The sequence below is a fragment of the Capricornis sumatraensis genome, chromosome 5 (genome assembly GCF_032405125.1).
Source record: "Capricornis sumatraensis isolate serow.1 chromosome 5, serow.2, whole genome shotgun sequence".
Taxonomy (NCBI): domain Eukaryota; kingdom Metazoa; phylum Chordata; class Mammalia; order Artiodactyla; family Bovidae; genus Capricornis; species Capricornis sumatraensis.
Window position 1 is genome coordinate 61269428 of NC_091073.1, and position 14102 is coordinate 61283529.

At 39.1% G+C, this 14102-nt stretch overlaps 1 protein-coding gene across 1 annotated transcript in view; it reads left to right on the plus strand.

The window, feature by feature from the left end:
- Positions 1-14102, plus strand: part of DOCK4 (dedicator of cytokinesis 4) — a 472233-nt gene that overhangs the window by 220622 nt on the left and 237509 nt on the right. The window contains exon 8 of the mRNA XM_068972403.1: positions 3813-3964. Coding sequence (XP_068828504.1) covers positions 3813-3964 — 152 coding nt within the window. The remainder of the gene's footprint in view (positions 1-3812; positions 3965-14102) is intronic.

Consider the following 14102-nt stretch of genomic DNA (forward strand, 5'->3'; position numbering starts at 1 on the left):
CAGAACTTAGTCCATAGTCTTCATTTGTGAAAAACATTGTGATTTTAAATGAAATTGGGATTCTCCCCCTCCTTTGCATTTTACTGTTTCTAAAGTAAAGACAATACTCCAGGAAACCTCAAATGATTATAAACTTCAAAAGGACATGTTTTTTCTTTAAGGCAACTTCAAGTTCCTGTTTATGTCCTGGTGCAGCAGTAATCAGGTTGTCTGTAGCACTGGTCCTTTTCTTTATGCAAAGTAAACATGACTGACTGTGCTGACTTCACCGAGGAGAGTTGGCAGGCACCATCACCAAATCCCTTGTGGCTGGGGGTGGGGGTAGTGATTTATTGTCACTCATGCATCAAGGATCCTATCATGGAGATAAAATGCCCCAACACAGGACGTTGGATTAATTGTTGCTGCGTCTCTTCTTTTGCTGTGTCTTTGCCATGTCGTACTTGAACACAGGTGTTTGCATCTTACTAACTCCATATTGCATCATTAGAAAAAAAAAGAAAGGCTTGTTTTCAGTTTTTGATAGCCCTGTTAGCAGATCTTTCTCACCTAATTGTGTTCATCTAAGCAGTAAAATATGCTAAACCTCACAGTGTTAACATATGTCCACTTGGTTTACTGCCAATGGCCAGAGCTCGATCCTTCAGTAAATAAAGAGGACCTTATTGGCTGGATTCTCTAGTTAATCTGTGCATAAGGAGAGTCTTTTTAGGAAACTTTCTTGGTTTTTATAAGATCACATTAGCAGGTTACTGTGTGATCCTTAGTGGGTAGGCCAGTAGTTATCAAACATAGAACAGGGTACATTTGGCAATGTCTGTAGACAAGTTTTGATTGTCACAATTGGGGATGGTGTGGAGTAGGGGGTCAGGAGAGGTGCTGCTGGCATCTGGTGGGTACATGCCAGAAGATGGTAAAGATCCCACAAAGCTCTCACAACACAGAAAGAACCAGCCCCAATTAGCAGTAGTGCTGAAGGTGAGAACCCTGGTATATACAGACAGTTCACCCAGTAATTGATGCACTGGTGAGGATTAAAAATTTGTATCACTTTATTAAATCTTTGGAATACACATCTTTCTTTCCCCAGTCAAAGGTCTAGTTAAAATGTAAGTACATTTAGAGTAACTGCTAAGTGCCTTTGTAACTGTAAATTATTTGAGATAAATTTGTCTGTTTCAGAGATAGATTTTTGTCTGTGTGTTTATAACTATCGAATCATAGCTCTTGAAGTATGGACTTGCCTTTTTCATTTTGCTGTTGTAATAATATCTTCACAGAGATATTTTTAGCAGTTCCCCAAAGTAGTAAATTACCAAAAGATAAACAAGTCCTTATAACCCACTCACGTTCAAATCCATCTCAGGCTTGGAAACATTATAGGTGAGGGAAGAGAGGTGATTTCAGAGACCAAATGTTTCAAGGCAGTAATTATACAAAAGGTGTAACAATACATTTTTTGATCTGCTAGGATTTGCGTCTCCTTTGGTGTGATCTCAATCAGTGATTCTCAGCCCTCACTGCACATTAGAATCACCTGGGGAGCTTTTACAACGTCTCCTCTCTGGACCCCCACCCCCTGGAAATTCTAATTTAATTGTTCTGGGATAGGACCTGGACATAAGTATTTTTTAAAAGCTCTCTTGGTGATTCTAAAGTGCAGCTAAGGTTGAAAACCACTGATCTAGATATATTGGATTCTCTGCATGAGTAAGGGAGCTAATTCTTCTGTTCAGTGTTTAGTGAATGTCATGATGGATGCTGGGAACTTTGCACTGTTGGAAGTAAAGACCAGACATATCCTAGTTCTTCTATCTGTTCTTCCAGCTCTAACCTTTAGTAGTTACTCATTTCTTCATAGAAGTTTGTGCTTTTAAGTAAATCAGTAAATAAATTAGCAATTTCAGAAAATAGAAACTACTTGAGAAACCATAAAGAGATGTAGTTTTATGAATGTATGATGCTTCCTTTGCCCTGTTATAAAGAATTTTTAAAGTGCAAAATAGAGCAACCATCATAGAAAAAAGAATTATGCTCTTTTTCTCTCCAGGAAGCCTTTTCTGATAATTATGGCCAACACATACCACAATGTTGACATCCACTTTAAAAGAAAATGCACTTACCCCTCACTTTTACAGAGGCGTGTTCAGTGTACCTGTTGAGTATACAACAATTATAGATATATTTAGCTAATTGCATTTTTTGAAAGCTATTTACTTTTCAAGTGGTTCAGATTAAATGATAAAAGCATGAAAAAAATTCTGGTGATTTTATGTTGTTGCATTTATAACTGTAAATGTAAATAGCATTTTTTGCATTCAAATCTTGGTTAGTTAGTCATTAGTTTTTGAACTATACTTAGAAATATTAAAAGGTGGCTGAGGTAGACATAGAGTTTTGTACCTTAACTTCAAGCAAACATATGACTTCTTTGGAGTTAAGCACCACGCTTTTTCTTTCCTTCTTTCTTTCTCTCTTCCTTCCTTCCTTTCAATTGTCAAGTGATCCACAAGAAGTGCCCTCTTTAGTAGCCCGTTATGAAAGCAGTAATCGTCCCAGTCTTAGCACCTGTTCTGTTAGTACACTGCCTTTCTATATGTTTTCCCTGTGCTCTCACCCTGGGCCAGTTCTGCTCAGTGTGGTCCAAGAACTGGCTGAATCATGAACTGTTTGTAACTGATCCAAGTAGAAAAATGGTGAGTAAATGTACAGAAGCCTTTATGACGTTTTGACATTACCATGACATTTTGATTGTATTTTATGAAAATACCAACCTGCGGTAGATTAGAGAGGAAAACAGCCTGGTCCTTGACTGCAGGTCATTTGAGAAGCACTATCTAGATGGTTCATAATTCCTTCTCGCCCTTTAGCTCTTAGTTAAAGTCTTACTTTCCCAAGATGCCTTTTCTGACTGCTCAGACACGAGTCAGATCCTCCATTCATCATAGCTGCAGTTTTCTATCTGCTTGTGGGACAGTTTTGTTGATAGCTGTTCCCCCTAGTAGAAAAGCTCCGCAAAGGCATAGGCTATTTCTGTGTTTACCCGTCATTGCATTTCCAGTGCTGGGCATGTTATAGACACATAACAAATATGCTAATAAATGATCATTTCCATGTTCTCACCCCTGGAACCCTGGGTGATTCCTTTCCTTCCTTAGCATGTGGGAACTCTTACTTCTGGTCCCACCTCTCACGTAGCCCAGGCTAGCTGTATTAAAAGAGAAACTAGAGATGGACACAGAGACTATTCCTGCCTTTAGACACTCACTGAGTTTTGTAGATTTCCCTGTATCTCCACATCAGGTTAGAAGCATTTTCTTGTTCTAATGGTTGAATATCATTTGCCACTACCTATCTTGGAAAACTACCCAAACTTTAGTATAATTTAAAAGAACTTTTAATTATGAGAAAAGTGGAATCGTAGCTACATTGTTTAGCTCCCATCAGTGAAATGATCAGTTAGATTTTTAATTTAGCTTGATGTTTTAAAAGATGACCAACAATTTGTTCTCACCCTGGGAGTTGACAAGGGACCAGTAGAATCCTTTGCATGTCACGCTGTCTGTGAGTTGGTATCATTTTAATGTTAATAATTAAGAAACAAATTTTCTTAAAGCAGGATTCTTGATGGTCTGCAGACTTCAGTAGAAGTTGAAAGAAAATTTGGAATTTAACATCCAACTGGATACCAAATTCACAGCCAAAAAAAAAAAGCACAGGACATTACGATCACACCATAGATAACTAGTTTGTTGGGTTCCATTGCTTCCCTCGGTCCATGCTGATCTTGTTTTTTGATGGATGTCATACAGATGGAGCATCGACATCGGAAGAAAGATACCCCAGTGCAGGCCAGCAGTCACCACCTCTTTGTGCAGATGAAGAGTCTCATGTGTTCCAACCTGGGAGAGGAGCTTGAGGTCATCTTTTCACTGTTTGACAGTAAAGAGAATCGGCCGATCAGGTAAATGCATGTGGAGGTATGACTTGAATTTCTTAATGGTGGAGTGGTGGGTGTTTGCAACTGGCAGACTTTGGGATGTGTGACTTTATACACTTTTACTCTATCAGCCTATTTTCTCATCTTTAGAACTTTATGAATTTCTAAGCTGCCTACCTTCTGGAGGTTTCCCTGAAAATTAAATGAGATGAGGCATGAAAAGATTTGTTTTGAAAAACTCAAAAAGGCCATAGAACCATAATTATTATTAAATGAAAATATGTCATTTATAGCAGTTCTGTTATTTGTTTGAGTTGTTTTGTGTTGATAATGCAAAGAAGACATACTGTCTCTAAACCCTGAAGTTCATTTGCATCTCAAGGTCAATACATTGTATTTTTCAAATTTTCAGTAAACAGTTAAATTATTCTTACCCTGTTCACATCAAATGATATTGAGGAAAAACTAAATACGTGGAAACCTTTCCATTAGAGTTTCAGAGGCAGGAAATAATAAACAGTTTTCACATACACTTTTTTCTTTCTCTGTCTTACCTGTTCTAGTTCTCTTATGGTGAGTTTTCAATATTTAAGAAAAACTTACAGTGGATGTTTTGGTTGTTATCCAGAAGTCTCAACCTTTTTTGAGACTTCTTTATGTGTGAAAATTTTTTAATCTTAAAGTTGAGCACAATCCACACCATCTTTTACATGAAAAAAATTTTAATTTGAAATTAGAATTAAAATTATACCACAAATCACACATAATGATCCAACTGTACCCCCACTTTAAAAAATAATACTTACTAAAATAAGTGTTGACAGTTTTAGGCAACAATGAGCTGCATATTATTTTATAAACACAAACTAAGCCTGGAATATTTCTTTTCTGGTAAAAAGAAAATCTTTTTTTAAGGAAATCTGTGTGAAGTTTATTTTTAATGCATTTATAGCCATAAAGTATTTGAATTAGCTTATATGTTACTCATTGCCTGCTAGAAAGTAGACTTTCTACTTCATAACAGTGAACTGTGTCAATATAGTTTAAAGGTGTTGGTTTATACAGCAAGTGCAAGATTTATGAGGTGTGGAAGTAATGATGGGAATACAGTTTCAAATCTACTTTATACACTGTTGCAGGAAATGAGTCAGTGAGTTAAAAGACCCTTTTCCCTTCCCAAATCAACACCAGTAAAAAGGGAAGATAAAGGCCTGAAAAAAGGATCCACGTTACAGGTTAGCACTGATTTTAGAGGTGTGAAAGATTCCTTAGAGATAATACCTGCTTACACATCGAAGTGTATTAGAAAGCTTGGTTTCCAGGTAGTGTAATTTAACCAATGGCTTCATAACATTGTCTGTGTCCTGTATGGTCTCTAAAATATTTAATGAACTGTATGGAATGTAAAATGGAGAAAGGAGATCACGCTTCTGCTCATTCCTGTTCAGCTTAAGTTTTTGAGGAATAGACAGTCTCCTTTGCCAGTAATTTTCAAATGGCATTGACAGAAGATTAATATTAGCTTGTCTTTCAGTTTTGTCTTGTTATAAACATTTTGAGATTTTCTGAAACATTCCTTCAGGCTTTGATTGACAGAATTCCTCCTCTTTTATTCCTGTTTACTTGGTGAAAGTAGGAAAAAAACCTGGATGCAGAATTTCCAAAATACTGTTTCAGTGGTTCCTAGGTTCTGCCCAGGAGCTGGGCCTGTGATGTGATTGGGCTATATTTGTGCCTGACTCCCTCCTCTACCCTCCAGGCTTCCTTTCTCTCCATCTTACCCCTTCCTCCTTCACCCCTCCCCTCCTGCTTCCTCTCTCTGTCTAGTCTCCATTTCCCTCTGTGACACACCTGATATAGAATAACCCTAGGAGAAATCAAGCCTGAATCTCTCTCCCCTGCTTCCACTTGATGAGTTTGGCCATGGGCTCTCAGCTCCCAAACTCATCATCTCTGTGAAGTTGATTGACAAAAGAATGAGGAAGAATGAAAATACATAATTACTAGGTGTTTGGAAGGATTTCAGATTTCTTTTCTTAACTTTCTGAGGTTTCAAATGGTGGTGATTATTCTTTTAGGGAGTGTTCAAAACCTTGCTATGAGTAGCTTGGATTCATACTTACCTTTTGAAGAGACCTTGGGATGCACAGATCTGAGGACAGGCTTGATTCTTGTCTCTGCAATTGAATGCTGCTGCTCTGACCCTTTAACTTAACCTCCATCTAGTTCCTCATCTTGAAACTGGTGACAAGTCTTGTTTCCTTCATTGCTTCTGGCAGAGCTGAGCATTGCAAATTGTTGCATCTTCTCAGAAAAAGGTAGTGTAAAGCCAAAATGTGATATTTGAGGCATTGTTGTATTTCTTCTTATACTCAACAGCGAATTCAGTGTGAGATGTGTGGGTTATTTTTTTCTCGTTAGCAGTGTTTCTCGTTTCAGTATAACAGTATATTTTTTTCGTTTCTTGATTTGCGTACATACAGAGATTATAACTGCTTCTCACCTCCTTGAGTTACATTTGCAGGTTTTCCACGTGGCAGGACGTAAGGCAAACTCTGCAGTGTGCTCTGGCATGTAATCTTAGAAACAAGGAGGTAAATAACATCGCTATCACCTGTAACAGATGAGGTTTAGAGAGAGAAAGTAATGGATGTGTGAGTATTTTAAAGGTCAACTCATTTTTTTTTTTAAAGCTTCTTACTTTCAAAAATTTCAGATGTATTTAAAAGTAAAATAGTGTCATAAAGCTTCATAGACCCACCACCAGTGACAACAGTGATCGACTCAGGGCTGATCTTGTTTCAGCCGCGTATCTTTCCAGTCCTCCTCTTTGCTCCCAGCTTATACGGAGGCAAATCCTTGAGATCAAATTTTCATATGTAAATATTTCAGGGTACACCTATCTGAAAAAAAAAAAAAGAAAAAACTCTAAAAAAATTCTTGTCATTCAGTCACTAAGTCATGTCTGACTCTTTGCAACCTCATTGACTGCAGCACACCAAGCTTCACTGTCTTTCCCTGCCACCCTCCCAAATAAATATTCCCTTAACATTATCAAATATCTGTTTTTGGTCGGTATTCTGTTCTGCTATTGACCGGTGATTATTGTTTTACAGATTCTAAATAAGGAATTTGTAATTCATGAGACCCAAATAAAGTCCACCCATTGCATGGCTGATAAGTTCACGGGTCACGTTTCATATGTAGTTTCCCTTTCCCTCTCTCTCTTTTAAATTCCTTGTAATTTATTTGCTGAAGAGACTGGATCATGATTTTCCTTTCTTTTTCAGCATTTGAAGTCCAATCCAAACAATGAAATTTAGTAGGCAAAAGATGGTATAATTCAGGGAATGCTGCTGCTGCTGCTGCTAAGTTGCTTCAGTTGTGTCTGACTCTGTGCGACCCCATAGATGGCAGCCCACCAGGCTCCGCCATCCCTCGGATTCTCTAGGCAGGAACACTGGAATGGATTGCCATTTCCTTCTCCAATGCATGAAAGTGAAAAGTGAAAGTGAAGTCGCTCAGTCGTGTCCAACATGTACAAAGCCTGTAGAGGTTTGATTAGGAAAGAAATAAGTTTATTCCTTTCATAAGGCAGACAATTGGCTAGAATTTATTCATTTAACTTCTCTCCTCTAAGAATCAAACGGCCAGCATTTTATTAAGCACATCTGCCAGAATTTGTTTTAAATACTTGAAATATATTGTATGCACTGATTGTATAGGTGAGGAAGTCAGGCACAGAAAGGTCAGGAAACTTGCCTGAGTTTACCAAACTGGTAAGAGGTGAAGCAGAGTGGCAGGCCAGCCATGTGGCCCCAAAGTCTGCCCTCTGAACCACCACCCCATTGGCCTCATCAAGGGCTTCTGGACATTTCCATCACTGAGCAAGATTTCATTAGCCAGAGTGAGAGCTCCAGAGACTGGTAGCCCTGATAATAAATTGTTACAAGTTATTGGTAATGATAACACTGAAACTAATATAAAGCCTCAGAAATATTCTATACTATAGAAATTGTTGTAGAAATTGAGTCCTTCTCAAGATACTTGAAGAATAGCAAAATAGCACTGACTCTTGCCATGTGCCCGTGATGAAAACCTGGAGTCAGTACTTGGAGATGTCAAATGCAAAAGGAGTCAGCAGGTGAAAATTACTCCCTTCTAGCTCACCATGTGGATCAATGAAGCACATAGTACTTCCTCAGCATCAGGAGGGGTATGTTCTCTGACAGAAACTTAGAAATTGATGTTGGATGATATTTAGAAAGCCCATTCGTATTTCCAAACAGTTTCTGCATGAAGATGGCCTCTAATATTAAGCCTCTAATGCATGTCGCAGATGCCTCTCTGGAAAGATTCAGACATATTCTAACAGCCTCTTGGCTATGTATACCTAGCCCGTGCTTATTTTCCAGTTTTCCCTCCTCATTTGTTTAACAGCATCTGCACGGTGGGTACAGCTACACACTGGACTCAGTTATAAGGAGAAATAACATACTTTTCTTGAGTGAGTTTTTCCCAGTCTTTGACATAATTTCTGACCATAAAAGGTAATTTCTTAGTTCAAAAAAATTTACTAAATTGTTTTATATGAGTAAAATATTTTTAGAGTGCATTTATCTGGTTGAAACTTTGTAATTTCTCAAGGCTGTAAGGGTATAGCTAGAAAAGTCGGGAATCATTTCCCTAGATAGCATCTGTAATGTTATTTTATTCAGTTCTATTCATTTCATTTAACTAACACTTATATATTGCTTACCATGTGCCAGACACTGTTCTAAGCTGTTTAAAAAATATTAACTTACATATCCCTTGTAACAACCCTATGAGGTAGGCACTATTAGTATAATCTTTCCTTGGTATCTGTGGGGAATTGGTTCCAGGACACCCCTCAGGTACCAAAATCCACAGATACTCAAGTCCCTTTTATATAATGGCATAGTATTTGCAAATAACCTATGCACATCCTCCCATATACTCTTAATCATCTCTAGATTATGTAGAATACCTAATAAAATATAAATCCTGTTTAAATAGTTGCTTTTTTGGAAAACTTTCTGGAATTTTTTTTTTCCTGAGTATTTTCTGTCTACAGTTGGTTCAATCTGCAGATATATTGCCTACAGATACAGAAATGACTATATCCTCATTATTATAGATGAGGAAACTTATTAATCAGAGAGATTAATAACTTGCTAAAGGCCACAGAGCTGGTATATATACAGTGAGACCGTATTTTAACATGCTGTCTGATCAGGCATCAGTATCCTTAATCACTTTTCTATACCCATTCTCATGAACTTCAATATTAATAGTATTCTGTTTGCTTCCAGTTTTTTAATCACCAGTATGTAGCAAGGTGTCTGTTGAAGTTTTTTTTTTTTTTTTTTTTTTTTTTAAGGAACTGAAGTAGAAGAAGCTTGAGCTTACTAAGAATTGACAGGAAGAATCCAATAACATGGGAAAGTTTACACTCAGCAAAGAGGGGAGGTCTGGATCAAGGTCCCTTAGGAGGTATCAGGAAACAGGCTTGAAATTGCAGATGGGAAGACCAGTCAAATACCAGAGAAGGGGAGAAAGGGCAGGGTGTGGATGTGCATAAACTGGGGTACAGGACTGGGAATATCAGGGAGAGGGGATTTGTGTGAAGATATCAAACCTGTGGTAACTGAAATAAAGTCAGTACCACAGTAAAGGAAGTCACCCAGATTTTTTGGTTTCCTAGTGCGTATAAAAGTTATGTTTACACTATAATATAGTTTTTTAAGTGTACAGGACTGTTATGTCTGAGAAAAAAATGAATGTGCATATCTTAATTTAAAAAATACTTTATTGCTGAAAAATGCTGACTGTTACCTGAGCCCTCATCTTTTTTGCTGGTGGATTATCTTGCAAAGAAATAGAGGAAAACAACAGAATGGGAAAGACTACAGATTTCTTCAACAAAATTAGAGATACCAAGGGAAGATTTCATGCAAAGATGGGCTTAATAAAGGACAGAAATGGTATGGACCTAGCAGAAGGAGAAGATATTAAGAAGAGGTGGCAAGAATACACAGAACTGTACAAAAAAGATCTTCACAACCCAGATAATCACGATGATGTGATCACTCACCTAGAGCCAGACATCCTGGAATGTGAAGTCAAGTGGGCCTTAGAAAGCATCCCTATGGACAAAGCTAGTGGAGGTGATGGAATTGCAGTTGAGCTATTTCAAATCCTGAAAGACGATGCTGTGAAAGTGCTGCACTCAATATGCCAGCAAATTTGGAAAACTCAGCAGTAGCCACAGGACTGGAGAAGGTCAGTTTTCATTCCAATCCCAAAGAAAGGCAATGCCAAAGAATGCTCAAACTACCGCACAATTGCACTCATCTCACATGCTAGTAAAGTAATGCTCAAAATTCTCCAAGCCAGGCTTCAACAATACGTGAACTGTGAACTTCCAGATGTTCAAGCAAGTTTTAGAAAAGGCAGAGGAACCAGAGATCAAATTGCCAACATCCGCTGGATCATGGAAAAAGCAAGAGAGTTCCAGAAAAACATCTATTTCTGCTTTATTGACTATGTCAAAGCCTTTGACTGTGTGGATCACAAGAAACTGTGGCAAATTCTGAAAGAGACGGGAATACCAGACCACCTGACCTGCCTCTTGAGAAACCTGTATGCAGGTCAGGAAGCAGCAGTTAGAACTGGACATCGAACAACAGACTGGTTCCAAATAGGAAAAGGAGTACGTCAAGGCTGTATATTGTCACCCTGCTTATTTAACTTCTATGCAGAGTACATCATGAGAAACACTGGGCTGGATGAAGCACAAGCTAGAATCAAGATTGCTGGGAGAAATATCAATAATCTCAGATATGCAGACGACACCACCCTTATGGCAGAAAGTGAGGAAGAACTGCAGAGCCTGCTGATGAAAGTGAAAGTGGAGAGTGAAAAAATTGGCTTAAAGCTCGACATTCAGAAAACTGAATCACGGCATTATGATTCTGGTCCCATCACTTCATGGCAAATAGATGAGGAAACAGTGGAAACAGTGTCAGACTTTATTTTGGGGGGCTCCAAAATCATTGCAGATGGTGACTGCAGCCATGAAATTAAAAGATGCTTACTCCTTGGAAGGAAAGTTATGACCAACCTAGATAGTATATTTAAAAGCAGAGACATTACTTTGCCGACTAAGGTCCATCTAGTCAAGGCTATGGTTTTTCCATTAGACATATATGGATGTGAGAGTTGGACTGTGAAGAAAGCTGAGTGCGGAATTGATGCTTTTGAACTGTGGTGTTGGAGAAGACTCTTGAGAGTCCCTTGGGTTGCAAGGAGATCCAACCAGTCCATTCTAAAGGAGATCAGCCCTGGGTGTTCATTGGAAGGACTGATGCTAAAGCTGAAATTCCAACACTTTGGCCACCTCATGCGAAGAGTTGACTTATTGGAAAACTCTGATGCTGTGAAGAATTGGGGGCAGGAGGAGAAGGGGATGACAGAGGATGAGATGGCTGGATGGCATCACCGACTTGATGCACATGAGTTTGGGTGAACTCTGGGAGTTGGTGATGGACAGGGAGGCCTGGGGTGCTGAGATTCATGGGGTTGCAAAGAGTCAGACACAGCTGAGCAACTGAAATAAACTGAACTGAACTGAACTATCTTGCTTTGATATTGACGGCTACTGGTTGATCTGGATGGTGGTTAGTGAAGGCTTGGGTGGCTGTGGCAATTTCTTCAGCTAAGACAGCAGTGAAATTTGCTCTATTCGTTAACTCGGTTTTTTTACATGATTGATCTCTCTATAGTATGCAATGCTGTCTTATCGTCTTTCACCCACAGCAGAGCTTCTTTCCAAAATGGGAGTCAACCCTTTCAAACTCTGCCTTATCAACTACATTTATATCATATTCTAGATCCTTTGTTATCATTTCAAGCATCTTCACCAGAAGTAGATTTCATCTCAAGAAACCACTTTTGTTGCTCATCCTTAAGAAGCAACTTCTCATCCATTCAAGGTTTAAATGTGAGATTGCGGCAATTTAGTCACATCGTCAGGTCCATTTCTAATTCCAGTTCTCTTGCTATTGCTACCACATGTACAACTACTATCTCCACTGAGGTTTTGAATTCCTCAAACTCACCCATAAGGATTGGATCAACTTCTTCCGAGCTCCTGTTAATGTTATTTTGACATCTTCCCATGAAGCACAAGTGTTCTTAATGGCTTCTTGAATGATGAATCCTTTCAGAAGGCTTTCAGTTGACTTTGCCCATCTGAGCCACCAGGGAAGCCCTTTTTACATATTAATATGTCAGTTAATCTACAACAGAGTGTAAGTTACATGGGCTAGTGAAAATGACATTGTCCTTTTGTTGACTGTTTCCCATATAAGTTTTGCTACTTTGGTTACTGCTGTATTCTAAGTTTTAAGGCTAATCTATTACTGTATTTCATTCTTAGCGAATATATTTATTATCACCTAAGTGCCACCAGGATTTCCCTGGTGGCTCAGATGTTGAAGAATCTGCCCTCAGTGTAGGAGACCCAGGTTTGATCCCTAGGTTGGGACGATCCCCTAGAGAAGGGCAACCCACTCTACTAATCTTGCCTGCAGAATCCCATGGACAGAGGAGCCTAGCAGGCTATAGTCCATGGGATTGCAGAGAGTTGGGCACAACTGAGCAACTAACATTCCTACTACTAAGTGCCGCCAATGGATTCTCAGCTTATTATAGGTCTGCTTGTGTGGGCAAACTGCTGGCATGGGCTTTTATTTGAGAAAATAGCAGCAGAGTAGTGCTTCTAAAAAAGCCTTATCCTGGTGATTAAATACAAAAAGTCTTTTCATAGTAATTAAGTTCAGATAAAGTTGACTTTCTTGCTGGTGCCTTACTCACTTACTTGACTAAAGCTTTATGTTTTTTCTACCATCACACAGTTAAACTCTCCATTTTTATTAAATGCTTCATTTCTGTATGAATTTTATATTGCCTAAAACTACCTTCTCTTTCAGTATACTCAAGTCTGTCATTTAAGAAAAAGTGGTGAATATTATTGGTGAGGCACAGATTTCACTTTTACTTGGAGGATAATTGCTTTACACTATGGTGTTGGTTTCTGCTGTATATCAACAGCCTAGATGTAGATACATCCCCATCCTCTTGAGCCTCCCTCCTACCTCCCACCCCACCCCTCTAGGTTGGCACGGAGCACTGGCTTGCGATCCCTGAGTCATGCAGCAAATTCCCCACTTGCTGTCTGTTTTACCTATGGTAATGTATATGTTTCTGTGCTACTCTCTCAATTTGTCCCACCCGTCTCCTTCCCCAGCTATGTCCACAAGTCTTCTCTATGTCTGCGTCTGCATTGCTACCCTGCAAATAGGTTCATCAGTAGCATCTTTCTAGATTGCATATATATGTGTTGCTGCTGCTGCTGCTAAGTCGCTTTAGTCGTGTCTGACTCTGCGCGACCCCATAGACGAGAGCCCACCAGGCTGCCCCATCCCTGGGATTCTCCAGGCAAGAACACTGGAGTGGGTTGCCATTTCCTTCTCCAATGCATGAAAGTGAAAAGTGAAAGTGAAGTCGCTCAGTCGTGTCCGACTCTTAGCGACCTTATGGACTGCAGCCTACCAGGCTCCTCCGCCCATGGGATTTTCCAGGCAAGAGTTTTGGAGTGGGTTGCCATTGCCTTCTCCGATATATATATGTGTAATTGTATATTTGTTTTTCTCTTTCTGACTAAATTCATTCTGCTTAATAGGCTCTAGTTTCATCCACCTCACTAGAACTGACTCAAATTCTTTCCTTTTTATGGCTGAGTTATGGCAGAAAGTGAAGAGGAACTAAAAAGCCTCGATGAAAGTGAACTTGGAGAGTGAAAAAGTTGGCTTAAATCTCAACATTCAGAAAACTAGGATCATGGCCTCTGGTCCCATCACTTCATGGGAAATAGATGAGGAAACAGTGGAAACAGTGTCAGACTTTATTTTGGGGGTCTCTAAAATCACTGCAGATGGTGATTGCAGCCATGAAATTAAAAGATGCTTACTCCTTGTAAGGAAAGTTATGACCAACCTAGACAGCATATTCAAAATTAGAGACATTACTTTGCCAACAGAGGTCCGTCTAGTCAAGGCTATGGTTTTTCCAGTAGTCA